General features: G+C 52.0%; 2 protein-coding genes across 2 annotated transcripts; both read right to left on the bottom strand.

Annotated features, from left to right (window-relative positions):
- Positions 1 to 6: 6 nt before the first annotated feature.
- On the bottom strand, positions 7 to 6,440 carry LYPLA2 (lysophospholipase 2). The gene is made up of 10 exons (XM_047873059.1): positions 4,395 to 6,440; positions 2,825 to 2,928; positions 2,521 to 2,552; positions 2,328 to 2,393; positions 1,827 to 1,874; positions 1,666 to 1,736; positions 1,445 to 1,518; positions 1,268 to 1,369; positions 992 to 1,165; positions 7 to 907 (listed from the first exon to the last, which is right to left on the bottom strand). The coding sequence occupies exons 1-10, from the start codon at positions 4,516 to 4,518 to the stop codon at positions 857 to 859; spliced, it is 846 nt and encodes a 281-aa protein (XP_047729015.1). The 5' UTR covers positions 4,519 to 6,440; the 3' UTR covers positions 7 to 856.
- Positions 6,441 to 6,658: 218 nt separating this feature from the next.
- Positions 6,659 to 13,294, bottom strand: PITHD1 (PITH domain containing 1). The gene is made up of 6 exons (XM_047873060.1): positions 12,986 to 13,294; positions 12,245 to 12,288; positions 11,809 to 11,886; positions 9,161 to 9,265; positions 8,354 to 8,462; positions 6,659 to 7,594 (listed from the first exon to the last, which is right to left on the bottom strand). Exons 1-6 carry the CDS (start codon positions 13,181 to 13,183, stop codon positions 7,493 to 7,495), a joined length of 636 nt encoding a protein of 211 aa, XP_047729016.1. The 5' UTR covers positions 13,184 to 13,294; the 3' UTR covers positions 6,659 to 7,492.
- Between the last annotated feature and the right edge of the window lie 1,041 nt (positions 13,295 to 14,335).

Below are 14,335 nucleotides of genomic sequence, written 5' to 3' on the forward strand. Positions count from 1 at the left end.
CCAGCCTGAGAGTTGAAGCAATTTAATTTTATCGGAATCCAGGATACAACAAGAAAAACACCCAAAACCACATGGAGACAGAAGACGAGACACAACTCCCCCACCTCCCCCCCTGGCCCTAGAGTGGGGACAACGTGGGAGTGGGACAGCGGGGGGAGACTTTGAGCCTCAGTCCAGCCCTGCAGGCTCCAGGCCTACGGGGGGAACAGGGCAATGGGGGGCGGGGGGGGGGGGGGGGGCGGGGAGGGGCAGGGCCCAGCCCCCACGTTTCAGGGGCCTAAGAGAAGGCCCCCCTCAAAGGACTCTGCCCCCTCACCAACACCCCTGCCCAGGGGCAGGCAGCCCACAGCAGCACGGGGGCCGGGCCATGGACACATTCATGATTGAGAAGCAGCTGGAGAGAAGGAGGAGAGACACGATTATCTGGGCAGAGTCACTTGGGGGGGGGGGGGGGGTGGAGTGGTAGGTGGGGCCCGGGAGGGCCCCATGGGCCAAACCCTGAGGTCACAGGAGGGGGCCCAAAGCGGGGCTAGTGAGTGAGGTCCTGAGTGAGTGGGTCAGCGGCCGGGCCCCTTTCTCCCGCTGCCTACAGCCCCTCCAATACTGCTGCCAGGGGGGGCCCACCTCGGGGAAACGGGAGAAGAGGGTGGCCCACCCCTGCTGCAGACAGCCAGGTGGCTGAGGCCAGGAAGGCAGGCCTGGCCAGGCCTGGGCCCGCCTGCCCCAGAGGCCTATGGGAAGAGGACGGGTCAGGGATGGTGGGGACAGGGGCTCGACCGGCTCAGATCCGAGATGGCGCCGCGCGTGCTGCGTCCCCCAGGAGCTGGGGTCCTGCGCTGGGGGCCAGCGACTCTGGTTAGACAGGAGGCAGCAGCTTCTCAAGAAACTCCTTCACGGCTGCCATCTCCTGGGGGTGAGGAGGGTTCGTGAGGGGCTCCCAGCCGGAGGGAGGAAGGAGGGGTGGGGTGGGAAGTGGTCCCCCATCACCGACCTGAGGGCAGGAGCTGTGCATGACACCTGGGTACGTCTTGAACTGGACCCTGGCGGGTGTGACGACGGACCGAAGCTTCTCGGCCGTCAGGGCCCCAAACCGTACTGGAACCATGGGGTCCAGCTCCCCGTGGCACTGCAAGATGGCCAGGTCCTTGGCGCTGCCATTGGCTGCCTGTGGGCCAGACGGGGCTCTGAGGGCAAAGCCAGTGTTTGGCACGGTCCCCGAGCCGCGAGGAGACCCAAAGGCCAGGAGGGGACTCGTGGAGACACTCACCTGGGGGAAGGCCCGATGCAGAGGCAGCCAGCAGCTCAATGCCACGATGCCAGCCAGGGGGTGGGGACAGGTAAGGGCCGTGTAGAGGGACAGGGCCCCACCCTGGAGGAAGGAGAGAATGACAGGTCATGAGGGCACAGCTCTCCTACCACCCCCCACCCCTCGCTCTCCCCTCACCTGTGAAAAGCCTCCCAGGACGATTCGATTGGCAGGGATCCCATTCTTCATCTCGTGCTCAATCAAGGCCTTGACTGGGGGGGAGGGGGCATGACTGGGTGGGGGGAAAGCTGCTGGAGGGGCCCAGGGAAGGGAGCCAGATACTGCCCAGTGCTCTCCTGGGAGGCCGGGGGGGGGGGGGGGGGGAGGAGGGGGCTGCTGAGGAGGGACCGGGGCCTTACTGTTCTCTGCTGCCTTCTTGATGCCGGCCTCGTCCTCTGGGGCATCAGGACTCAGCCCCATTAGGTCAAACCTGAGGGAGGAGAGGCGGTGGCAGCTACTGGAAGACCCTGGCCAGCCCCCTGCCGCTCTCTCAGCAGCCATCCCTGCCCCTGCAACTCACCAGGAGGGCATCACCATCTTCATGTTGAGCGTCACAGGGATCCGGGGTCTGGGGAGGGGCGGCGAGAAGGGCCATCACGCTCAGAAGGGTGAGGGAGCCACAGCAGAGAGCCGGGAGGGGGCAGAGTAGCCCCCGGGGGGGGCCCCTCCCAGCAGGCAAGGCCTGTGTTTAAGGTGTTGCCAGGCAACCTGCCACGTGGGGCCGGAGGCTGGGGTTGGGGCATCAGCAGACAAGCAGAGCCCGACACACTGCGTGACGGGGTTCCAGCTCGGTCGGTGAGTACTTGGGGAAGGGGCACAGGAGGCCCCTGGGTCTAGGAGGCCTTAGGGCTGGGGGCTGGGGCCGCAGGCTCCACGGGCGTGAAGGCTGAAAATGGCACTTCCGACTGCCCTGGGCCCGAGCCCAGGGCGCAGCTGGCAGGAGAGAACAGGCCTGGGACCACAGGACCACCCCCCAGCTTATCCCCATCCTCAGCCCCTCCCTTGCTGGGGTGACACTCACGCATGGGGACAGATGTACTTGACGTGAGGGAGCCGGATGGTGGAGAGGGCGTCAGCCCAGCTGTGCCTGTAGGAAGGAAGGGAAAAAAGGCACCGATGTGGGGAGGGAGAAAGGAGGGCATGGGCCTCTCTAATCCTGCCCACTGGGCCCTTCCCCACCTTCCCAAAGAACACCCCCTCTCCAGCTCACTTACCCTGTGTCTCCAAGTCCATGTAAAAAAATAACCTGGAAGAGGGTGAGACATGGGGAGGTGGAAAGAGGGCAGTCACCCCCCTGCTCTCATTCCCCCTCTGTCCTCCAACTTCTGGCCACCCTCTCACCCCCGAGGGCCTAGGGCGAAGTACAGGAGCAGCCAAACAGATTACTACCTCGCTGCCGCCTGGCTTCAGGCTGCTCCCTTCTCCGCACTGCACCTCCATCTTTCCCACACACCCCCTCCAGCCAGTTACCGGCAGCAGCCGGCCTGGGGGCTGCCCAGGGTGGGAGAGGACCCTTACCGCAGCCGTTTCCCGCTCAGCTCCAGACACAGTGGCAGCATCGGTGAGCAGGGGCACAGACATGGTGTTACCACACATACACTGCAGGGCTCCACGGCTGGGGCCTGTGCGAATTCGAGGGAGTGGTCAAGAGCTAGGGAGAGACTCCTGACACAGGAGAAGAGCCTCAAACCCAGGGCCCACTCAGGCCGTCAACCCCCCAAAGCACCCCGGGTTCTGTCCTGGCCACAAAGAAAAGGCAGGAAAGAAGTCTCAGGCCACAGGGGGTAGGAAGTTTGCCTCTATTCCAGGCTGAAAAGCAGAGGCGGCCACCCTAGCGTCCCCGGTTCTGGTCCACCCCTTAGCCTGAGCTTGCTGGAGAGGGGCAGAAGTAGGGCTTAGGGACCGTGCGGGAGGGGAGGGGCAGGGCATCCCCTGCTGTCGTCCCCCCACTAACTGCCTCCTCCCTGCTTTCCAATCATCATGCCTCTAATAGAGCCCCTGGTCCCCTCCTCCCCAACTCTCAGCCCTACTGGGAAACGAAGGGGGGGGGGGGGGAAATGCCAGAAAAATATGCTTTCAGCCCCTACCCTCAACCACCCCACACATTTTCTCCCACCTCTCTCCCATCCAGCCCCCACCCAGCCTTCACAAGCAGTTTCCGGCTCAGCCGTTCGCAGAGCCCCGGGGGGCTGCCCAGGTCTCCAGGAGGCGCACGAACTCCCGTCCACCAGCCGTAACTGGCGCCCCACGCCCCGCTGAACGGTGCTACCTGCTGCTACTGCCCCTGAATCCAACCGGGTCCCCCGGTTTGACCATGCTCTGGGGCTCCCAAACACATGAAAGAATGTAAGGCTGGCGGGCTCCTCCCCGTCCTTAGCATCCTCCAAAGTCCCCAGAAGCTTGTGCAACCTGTCCCTAAACGCCTGCCCTTCCCAGCGGCGCCCACCCCTCCCGCCTTCCCCACTGGCTTCAACCTTCCATCTCTGACCCTGAGTGCACCTCTCCACGTGGGATCCCTCACCTCTGACCCTGGGGTCCCTCTTCCCACATGGGAGATGCACGTTTCGTCCTAAGCTGGGATTCCCTTCCCTCCTCACTGGGAGACTTCCACCTCTCACCCCAGGGTCCCCTCTCTCAAAGTAATGCCTTCCCCGCTGACCAGGGAAGGGAGCTCCCCACGGTAACAACTTCCACTCTAATCCAGGCTCTCCCACTCCCTACCCTGGGAATGTCTGTTCTGACCAAGGGTCGCCCCCTTCTCACAGTGACATTTTCTACCTTGACCCAGGACCCTCTCTTGTCCACAAAGGATTGTTCTACTTTTGACCCTGTGGAGCCCCCGCCCCACAATGAGATCTTCCACTTCAACCCTAAGTCCCTCCCGTCATAGCCCGGCCGCCTTCTCTCCCCTCTCTCCCCCCAAAGTCCCCAGGACTGGCCAGCGCCTCTTCGCACCTCACTCCCCACCCCCATCCCTCACAACTGCGGTCCCCTCCCCACTCTCCGGGACCCCCGCGGTGCTCCGATCTCCCCCTCTCCCCCCCACCCCCGTGCCCTCCCTCCGCCGGCTGGCCCCGGACGAGGGTACCTCCACTCCCTGGGGGTTTCGAGACCTCTCGGGCGATTCTCCTCTTTCTCCTGCACAGACACACTCTCTTCCCCCTCGGCCGCCCCCGCCGGAACTTCCGTTCGAGTCCCGGGAACCCAGCCATCGCGCTGCCGGAAGTAGCCTGGCCAGCAGTACGGAACCCGGAAGTGGGCGTCGGCGATCCGCCAGATAGAAGCTGCCATGTTGGATACGGCGGGGCCACTCCCCGTAATGAAGCCACGGAGTTACCTGCGGAATCTAGACAGCGCGTCGGTAATCCCCGCTTGCTACCGCCGCCCGTGCGCCTCCTGGAGGAAAGCTATCCGGAAGGAGAGGCATACCTCTCCTAGCAGTTTCCCACCTCCCGGTCTTCATGGGTGGCACTTCACCGTGGTCTTGGATATCCACCACTGACCTCAACGCCCTGTTTCTGGATGGAATCATACTCAGAATGATCCAGGATGTATCATACACTGGAGGGATGGAATCATACACTTGAGACAACCTTAGAGACCATCTAGTCCTCCAGTCTTACTCTAAAGATGAGGAAACTCCCACTCAGCGTGGAAGGAAACGGCGATCTCAGGACAACACTAATGCTGCCTCTCTGCACCTGCTTCCTGAGCTATAAAACACGGTGATAACCACTACCCTGCCTCCTTCACAGCTTTGCTGTTAGGCTCAAACGAGGTCGTGTGGAAATGCTTTATACACTGTAAACTTACAGTGTGAGGATGTACTGACCAAAAAGGACCCTGGGAAAACACAGGTTACATCAGGACAGCTGGACAGGCATTGGCAGCGTTGTCTTAGCTCTGCCCCCCACAAGCAATGCCATGCAGACGGTGCACAAAATACCATCAATGAGCTCCAGTTGTTAAGAACAAAAAAGGCTTCATGTTGTTCCCATTTTGCTCCTTGCTGCACTGATAAAGTGGAGATGGGTTCAGGGTCCACAGAAAAGCTGGAAAGGGAGGCAAACTGAGTCGAAGGCCACATCCCTAAGAGAACACATAGACACCTGCAAACAGGAGATGAGTGACACTGGTACCTCAGCAGCTTAGGACTCATTCTCCCAGCATAACCTACAGTTTTTCTTTGAACTGAAAGAACACTGTAAACCTGGGAACTCAAAGCACTTTTCCCAGGCTGAGAGGCAGTTTGGCCTTAGTGTTCAAAGGGCCACAAAGAGCCTAAAACGCCAGGATTCTGAGCAGGAAATCTTTGAGTCCTGAGAAGTGCAACAAGCCGAAGACCCAGACTAGATGTCAGAAAGGAAGAAGTGCACGGAGACCACATAACTGCCCCCCACATAGGATCCCTGCTAGGTCTGCTTACGGAAGAGTAAACAATTCCTCCTAGACTACACCCCCAATCGCCTGAGATCCTGGGGCCCTTCTTCACATCCTGGAACAGATTCTTCAGAGTGAAACTTCATATTCAGAAACCCAGTCCCAGGGGCTACCTGTGATTAGATTTTAATTAGTGGAATTAATGAAGGGATAGTCTGCTCTAAGATTTCTAACTTTGCTCTTCCCCCTACTCCAAATTTAAAGACATAGCTTATATTTTTATCTCCAAAATGATCCAACTGAAATAAAGAGGCTGTGGCTGACGAGTAGGTCCCTTAGTGCATCAATAATCGTGTTTGCACTCTGGGTGATTTCAGGATTCATTTTAGAAATCTTGAGGCTTGACAAAACGGTGGTGGCAGGCTTTCCGTTGGACAAGCTGGAGAAACAGTGTGGGCCAACACTTTCAGGAGAATTCTCTCAAGAGAATCAGGTTCAACACTGATTCCCATTATCCACTGTTCCTATTTTCTACAAAGGAGAGAAACTGACCATCTCCGAACTCATTTTAGATATTTAAATTCTCTCCAATTGCTGTCTTAAAATTGAAGTCCAAGGTCTTGGGTCTGCCGTGTGCTGTTCACTTACTCTCTTTGCTCTCGTTTCTTCTGGTGAGTTCCAGAATCTGTTCTCCCTTGTCTTTGTAAATGTCACTCAAGTTACTTCCTCTCATGATAAATGGGACATCAGTTTGTAACTTCACCTTCCTCTTTACAAAGTGTGGGTGGGTGGGTGTAGGAGTGTTTTTAGTCCACTGTATCTTTCCCGGAGAAATGATCTAGTCTTGAATATATATCACTGTGGCACTTACGATCTACCTAGTACAAAACAACAAATTTCAAAGTTCCACACAGTTCCTGTGAAGTAAAATTTTCATCAGTACTGCCAAGAAATCAAAAGAATATACAAACATGAAGTCCGGCAAAGATTTATTAGGAAGCTTATTAGTTACGGTGAATAAAAAGCCATGAACAGAAAAACTGAGATCTCCAATTTCTGGCACTGCGCTTATGACACTAGTTAGAAGCTAATAAACATTAAAGATGTCCCAAGGGGAATCTTACCTAAGTCCCAACCTTATCCAACCAGGATAACTCACAAACACAGAAATGATGCCCATGCTCTCCCCAGACTGCTTACCTAGGCAGTAGAAAGACCGTCTCCTCAAGCTATCAAGCATCATCAGGACATTCCTGCTCTCCTAGCTACCATGGGACACTAGTACATGACAGACAACTCCAAGCCGGGCAACTTGACAAGAATGCTGAACGCTGACAAGAAGAAGGAGCAAGCAGGGACAAGTATTTCTAGTTGGAGACCCTCCTGATGGCTAATAGAAACGCAATGCTGAGGCTTCAGAAAGTTTACTGCAGCCCAGGAAACAGTTTCCATGTTTAAAAAAAACAAGTCACACAAAAATCCTGCCACAAAGCAACAAGACGCTTGGGATCCCATGGCCACACTGACTGGAAAGGCAGGCATCATCCAATGACTGCCAGATGCTGACCAGTCCAAGACTCAATTCCTAGGCCCTAGAGAACCACGACTGTCCCTCAGCACCCACACAACCCTCCCCGGTGGTGTGGTATCTTCCATAGGCCGGGTTTCTGCAGCAAAAGCCCCAAAGACACAGCCTGGCAGAGGCTGTGGCGCCAACTCTCTCCGGAACCCCATCTCTTTGTCCTCCCCAACAGGATGCTGCACGTCTTCACTGACACAGCGCCTCTGTGGGAGCCCTGGCCAGCCTTAGGAAATGAAGTGTGTCTGTGGGGTAACCTGATGGACCCTGTGGTCTGCTGGGTTGGCTGAGGCTTCATAATTGCAGATGGTCACCTCGTGTCGTCGAAGCTGCAAGAAAAGTGAGAGGCTGGGTCAGCTGGCCATTTCCCAGACCATACAGTGGAGTCGTCCTTACTCAGGTTCATTTCTGGAAGCCACCTCTTCCCCCTGCTGATACAATCATCCTAGGAAGACTGCAAAGACCATTATCAATGATTCACCCCATAACTTAGAAGATTCATCCCCCCACTATAATGGTGCCACCATGAGAAGAGGACCTTGTCTATCTTATCATCTTCTCTCTGGTTCCTGACACAAGAAAGGTCATCAAAAATGGTGGATAAAGAAAAGAACCTTAAAGTGAAAAAAATGAATTGGTGTCAATTGGGCTACTTCAACTCCCTTAAAAATACGGACAGCCTGGGGCGCCTGGGTGGCTCAGTCGGTTAAGCATCCGACTTCAGCTCAGGTCATGATCTCGCGGTCCGTGAGTTCGAGCCCCGCGTCAGGCTCTGTGCTGACAGCTCAGAGCCTGGAGCCTGTTTCAGATTCTGTGTCTCCCTCTCTCTGACCCTCCCCCGTTCATACTCTGTCTCCCTCTGTCTCAAAAATAAATAAACGTTAAAAAAAAAAAAAAGTACGGACAGCCTGCCAAAGGAGATGGACAGTGTGCAGTAACGAAACCAAGAAAAATTATAAACAGACTGGGAGCAAGCAGCGTCTCACCTGCTCTCTTTCCTTTCCCTAAAGTGCCCATATGGCAACACACAGATATACACACACATATGCATATATACCGGGGGGCCAGGAATTCCTGCCCCTTCTTACCTCAGTCCACTCTCCTCTTAGGCCAATATACAAGACCTTTGTGGTATCAGCTCCAAAGTTTTTTGAAATATGAATTGAAAGATGATAGACATTTGAAAAACGAGAAATTCTAGAGAATGAAAGGGATGGGGAGAGAAGACACAGGTTAGAGTTCAATGAATATCTCACCACCGGCTCAGAAACAATTCTAACTCTAACTTGTGGTAACACCCGGGCAAATGTCAGAGAACACTCTGGGCTCTTAGGTCTCATTCTTCCCTTTTGGATAAGCAATCGATTCAGTACACACTGCCTGAGCATCTGCCAGATCCTGCCCAAGGCAGTAAGAATAGAAAAATGAGTCAACACTGCCCTGCCCTCAAGGAGCGGGAACGAGAAATGATGTATGATCAAGCAGCGATTCTAATGCAAGTTCAGTGCCGATCTCACCGACCTTACCATTAGGAAAAAGAGAGCCAGTGAAGAGCTAAAGTGGTCATGTGTAACTCGGCCTGTTGTAAGCCCACTGTGCAAAGAGGAATTCTGAAAACATCTTTCCTAAGACCACCCTAGGAGCTCACTCAGATCTGTCAACTGCTTACAAGTGCAACAGGCCTATGGCTTGCACTGCATCTCTGCCAAAAATTGACCAAGCTGAGGATCAAGCTTCCCTCCACTGTTTTAACTAGTTTCTGATGTTAAGAAAGCAGGAGATGGGCCAAAATTAAACTGCAAGCTCAGTAAGTGCTAATGCATATTTATGTTCGCTGCAAATGAACACCTGCTGTTCCTCAGAAGCCAGAGAATGGAAACAGGTTCAGTGCTTACTTTGTAGCATACTCTAATTCTCCCGTAAGATCCCGATTCAGACTAAAGGTCTGATCTGGCTCCCTGTCCGTATCATCAAAGGACATCTGTGGAATGTTTTTGTACCTGAGAAAGGAAAGGGGAGAAAAATCAAGAATGTGCATTATCATATTTTGCAGTTTTTCAAAACTGCCTATTGACTCAACTGCCTTCAGTTCTATCAAAAGAAGATCAAATTTTAGGAATGGCATTTTACTGGCATTTATACACAAATATCTTTAAACCAGCAGGAAAAGAGCTGAGAACTGCAACAGAAGCCAGTGGCATCTTTGAGTGGGTTAAGATCACATGAGAAGCAATATACAAAGAGAAGGCTCAAACCAGGTCACACGCAGCAAATGCATGGAGAAAATCAGCAACTCAGCACATTCACACCAAGCTGAGGAGGTTAAACAAAACAGCTTACTCATGGGAGAAAAATAGTTTGGCAGAAACACATTAAACACAGCTAAGAGATAAGAGCAGGTAACTTAACACTCAAGCAACTTTTGTGTTCAAAATTACCCTATACATAGAGTCATCTTACAGTTCTTTAAACACATAGTATCTGCGGGTTTCCAGTTTGAAAAGAGCACAAGGTTGCCAACTGACAATGGGCTTTGGAAAGTCAAGTAAAACTGCTAATGAAGAAATAAATTTTTCAAAGAAATATCTAAGAAACAGCTGTCTCCTCTATAACTCTCAGATTCTAAAGACCTGCGCCACACCCCCACCATCTCCAGAGTGTTTTATTAACACACCCACACAGAAGGGGCCTAGATATTGGCGGCAGGAAAATGCATGTAATTTAAGAAAGCAAGTGTTTGCTTCAAAGTGTTTCTAAGAATGATGCACAGAATAATAATAGTGAACATTTATGAGCAGCATTATGAGAGGCAGCGTAGCACTGTAGTTAAAAGCAGTGTCTCTGGAGCCAGACTTCCTGGGCTTAAAGCCTGGCTCTGTCACTTACCCGCTGTATAATTTTGGACAAGTGATTTAACCTCTCTGTATCTGTTTCCTCATGTATAAACTGAGGATGGCAATAGTACATATCCGATACAGTGATGAGATTAAACTGAATCACTTTTAAGATACATGTACTTAAAAATTTTTACTATGGGAAATGTCAAATTATACACAAGCAGAGAGAAAAATACAATTACTCTATCTCCATTTATCACTCAGCTTCAATAATGAACATTATGCCTATTTCCTATCACCCCCATTTTGTTTGTGCTTGATAGTTTAAAGCAATCTGAAACATTTCACTTCACTCACACGTTAGTACATATTTCTAAAAAGCAAAGACTTCTTAAAATACCACTGTTAAAAAGTGATACCACTTTACAAAAATTAACAATTCCTTAACAACATCTAACACCTAGTCTGTGTTCAAATTTCATTAAGTACCAATTTAACTTTTCCGGATGTGTCAGTGGCATGTCATAGTTGAATAGGCAATATTTTTTCTTTATTAATGGTGTATCAGATAATTACATCAATGATATCTTAGATTCGATAAAGTGTAATATAGGTAAAGTGTTTAGATGGGAGGTCTTACGTAAGTATTTGTACCTGCCCTCCCAAAACTGGGCATTTATTAATAAAGTTCCAGACTTCTTCTAAGCTCTTTACATGTTATAGATCATTTAATTCTCTCTACAATCTTACGAAGTTCCTGCTATTACTGTTGTCATTTTACATATGAGAGCACAGAGATAAAGAGAAGGTAAGTAACGCCCCACAGTCATGGAGCTAGCAAGTGGTACAGACAGAACTGGAACCCAAGCAGTTTATTCCAGAGCCCCCTCTTAACCACAATGCAACACGGATTTCTAGTTTTCTCAAGCCAATCCATCTCCCCAGTGAACAAGCCTCCAAAACCATCAACTCAAATGTACTGTTCCCTTAAAATGATTGCATATGTGGGTTTGCTTTCAAATTTATATTTCTAACATTCAAAAAGTGTGAGTTTCTTAAATTTCTCTTTAAACGTTTTCAGAAGAAATTCCTTAAAATGTAAAGTTCTTCTGGTATTTGTTTCTCCAGCACTCAAAAGTTTGCCCCTCCTTTTAGGAAGGCTATGCTGGAATAAGGCAAGCGGTCAAATAGGGGGCACCAGCCCTGGTGGCAACAGATTCCTGTACCGCAAGAGGCCTACGGAACTTTGCTCGCTAAAGGGCATGCACACTCAGATGGAGTAATTCCATGTAAACAAAACACACGCAAAGATTTTTAACTGTGTGAAATAACAAGGGTAAATTTGGAAACTAACCCCAGGAGTAGAAACCATAAAGACCATTTGAGATCTGCAGCTGGGTTACTAAGGAAACTGCAAAGTCATCAACAACTGGCATTTATAGGATGCTCTCTGGATGAATGGTTGGCACAGCAAAAGCATTTTGAAAAGACACGAGCTGTTGGCCTTCAAGACACTTAATCTAAAAAAGTCGTTAATTCAGGAAGAGATAAGTGTATTCTGATGCAGAACAAGATCAAGATTTTTAAGAGGGGGAGGAGGGGATATTTAACCCAGTAGAAAACAAAAAAAAAAGGGGATCATTCTGGAATAAAGTGCTACCAGAGAAAAGAGAACTCCGAGGCTTCTTGAAGGCCTTGCCACTTACAGTCTCATCTCAGAGGGGTGTGAGTCATCGTCCTCTCCCATTATAATGATGCCTTTGAGCTTGACATTGCCTGTAAATCTGCCAGGATGCAAAAGAAGTTGTCAACCTGGGTCTGAACTTCTGCTTAGCTGCGTGACCCCAGGCAAGACCCTTCCCCTTCCTGGGTTTCAGGTGACTCATGTGTCAGACTTGTACCAGAAAATTTCTAAGATCCTGTCTGCCTCTGGCATCCTGCAATTCTAAGAAATTTACCACGGCTTCTCAGTTATCTTTCAACCGAAACATCTTTACGCTTTCCTCCTCAAACCCACCACACTGTAATCTCCCCCATTTCTAGAAACAGATGTGTGCTCTTGACACAACCAGTGAGTGAATCCTGATAAGGATTCTGGGTACAGCCTATCTAGCCTGAGGCAAACACCAAGGAGGTACTTACGGAATATTAAACAGAAGCTCTTCATCTGCATCACTTTCAACAAACTGGAGGGGATGGGGAGTGGGGAGGAGAAAGCAACAAATATTTGCTGAGAGCCTACAATTTTAGGCATCTTCCACCCTGTTCTACAACTGGGAGTGCAATGCAAATAAATAGTCGACCTCCCTCCGTTTTTCAGCACTTACTACTTTGATGCTAACAAGAGTCTACAGGCCATCCTCTCAGAGCGTTCTTAAATGGGGAGCCCATGAACGAACCTCCAGGCTCGACGAGCCTGAAACTGTGTGCAAAAGTATGTGCCTATGGGGTCCACAGCTTTTAAATGGCTCTGTGACCCCACAACGGTAAATGCTCTAGATAGGATAACACGCTTCATCTGCCTACGCTGTCTCTGGTCTTCATCAGGTGATATGATCAGGCAGCCACTGGGACTGGTAGTCGAACAGTAGAGAAAACGCCCTACAGCCATCCTCCCGAAAGCCCTGGAAGAGAATGTCGGCTTCGTAAAGCCAAAGCGTCCCTCTCCCTCTCCGGGCCTCAGTTCCTCTACCTGCAAAATGGGGAGACTCGACGCTGTTTCCCTCCCCAGGGGCGGGCAGGTGACAGGCACGGGAAAGCGCTTGGCAAGCGGGCTGTCGTTATTTTTAACAGCAGGACTGAGGCGGACAGAGCAGTCGGGAGGCCTGAGGCCCCGCGCGGGTCCCCGCCTCGCCCGCCCGCCCCAGGCCCCGAAAGGCCCACCTTGGAGCGGTCGGTCCGCTCCTCCCACGGCTTGAAGACGCCGCGGCCGCTGCCCTCGCGACTCTCGTTGAGGCACTGCAGCCGCTCCAGGTCGATGCGCAGGTACAGGCCGTAGGCCAGGCCGCGCTGTTCGGGCGGCTCCTCCCGCTCGGCGGCGCAGCGACAGCCGCCCCCGCCGTGGCTGTGGCCGTGCGACATGGCGACGCCGCCGTCCGCGCGTCCCCTCGGCCCTGCCGCCGCCGCCGCCGCCCGCGCCGCGCTCGCTCCGCTCCGCCGCTAAGCGCACCGCGGCCGCCGCGTCGTAAAAGGCGCCCCTGTGCGGCGCATGCGCCCGGGGCCCGGGGCGGGGGGGGGGGGGGGAAGGGGGGGGGGAAGGCGGGGGGCGGGGCTCGGCGAGCGCTTGACATTCGATAAGCGCTTCCAGGTGCAAGGGAGTTCCTGTTGACTCAGGTCTGGAGTCCGCGGTCCTGTTGCTCTCCCCGCTTCCCAGGTGTGGAAACTGAGGCGCAGAGAGATGAGGCTCGTGTCCCAGTAAATGATGGGGCTGGAATTCGAATCCTCTTCCCCATTAGGCTAAAGGCTCTTTTTCCACCAACGTTTTGGGGGAGCTGGTCGCAGAAAGCGTGTACAGCGATAAGGTCCTGATGGGCTGGGAGCACAACGTTGTAGCTGCTTCCCACGTGCACGTGTAGGCACTGAGAGCGCACACACTCACTTCCATAACCACTCCATAGTGGGCTTAGCGGTCGAAACCACCGGATCTGAAGACCGGTCCTGGGTCTGCTACTGACAGTGTGACTCTGAATAAGTCACTTTCCCCATCCCGAGACTTCGTTTTGTCATCTGTAAAGTGGGAATGGTGATATGTTTCATAGAATCACAGTGAGTATTACATGAAATAAGGAAGTGAAAGAACCCAGCACAGTGGCTGACACATGGTAACAGCTGAGTCAGATCTTGGTTCAAATCCAGGCACTGCCAACTTGCTAGCTACGTGGCCTTGGGCAAGTGACTTAACTTCTCTGAGTCTCCATTTACTACTTGTGAGGTGCAAGAATTGGACTAAATGACCTTTAAGAGTCCCCTTGCCGTGTGACATATCAGAGCAGGGTTTTTTGTCAAACGGCTGGTTGTGACCCATTAATAGGTGTTCAAATCCGTTTAGAGGATTGTGACCAGCATAAAAATAGAATATAATTAAAAATTCAGAATATATCACACATTTTGAGTCTCAATTTCTAGAACTTCCATTTCAGTTTGGGTTTGAGTACCCAGGTGCAATGCAAAGTGTTTTTCACGTCGTGGGTTGAAGTCAAAAGAATTGGCAGCCACTGTTTAGAGTTGAAATGA

The sequence above is a fragment of the Prionailurus viverrinus genome, chromosome C1, assembly GCF_022837055.1.
Source record: "Prionailurus viverrinus isolate Anna chromosome C1, UM_Priviv_1.0, whole genome shotgun sequence".
In the NCBI taxonomy this organism is placed as follows: Eukaryota; Metazoa; Chordata; class Mammalia; order Carnivora; family Felidae; genus Prionailurus; species Prionailurus viverrinus.

What these genes read in the sequence shown, in the direction of transcription:
- LYPLA2 (XM_047873059.1), bottom strand. Translation starts at nt 4,518, where the DNA reads ATGGCTGGGTTCCCGGGACTCGAACGGAAGTTCCGGCGGGGGCGGCCG. An exon ending in GAAACCCCCAGGGAGTGGAG is followed by an intron (nt 2,929 to 4,394) that starts GTACCCTCGTCC and finishes GAATTCGCACAG; the next exon opens with GCCCCAGCCGTGGAGCCCTG. An exon ending in CAAGAAGGCAGCAGAGAACA is followed by an intron (nt 1,519 to 1,665) that starts GTAAGGCCCCGG and finishes CCTCCCCCCCAG; the next exon opens with TCAAGGCCTTGATTGAGCAC.
- PITHD1 (XM_047873060.1), bottom strand. Translation starts at nt 13,183, where the DNA reads ATGTCGCACGGCCACAGCCACGGCGGGGGCGGCTGTCGCTGCGCCGCC. An exon ending in AGCGGACCGACCGCTCCAAG is followed by an intron (nt 12,289 to 12,985) that starts GTGGGCCTTTCG and finishes CATCCCCTCCAG; the next exon opens with TTTGTTGAAAGTGATGCAGA. An exon ending in GAGCTTCTGTTTAATATTCC is followed by an intron (nt 11,887 to 12,244) that starts GTAAGTACCTCC and finishes GCATCCTGGCAG; the next exon opens with ATTTACAGGCAATGTCAAGC.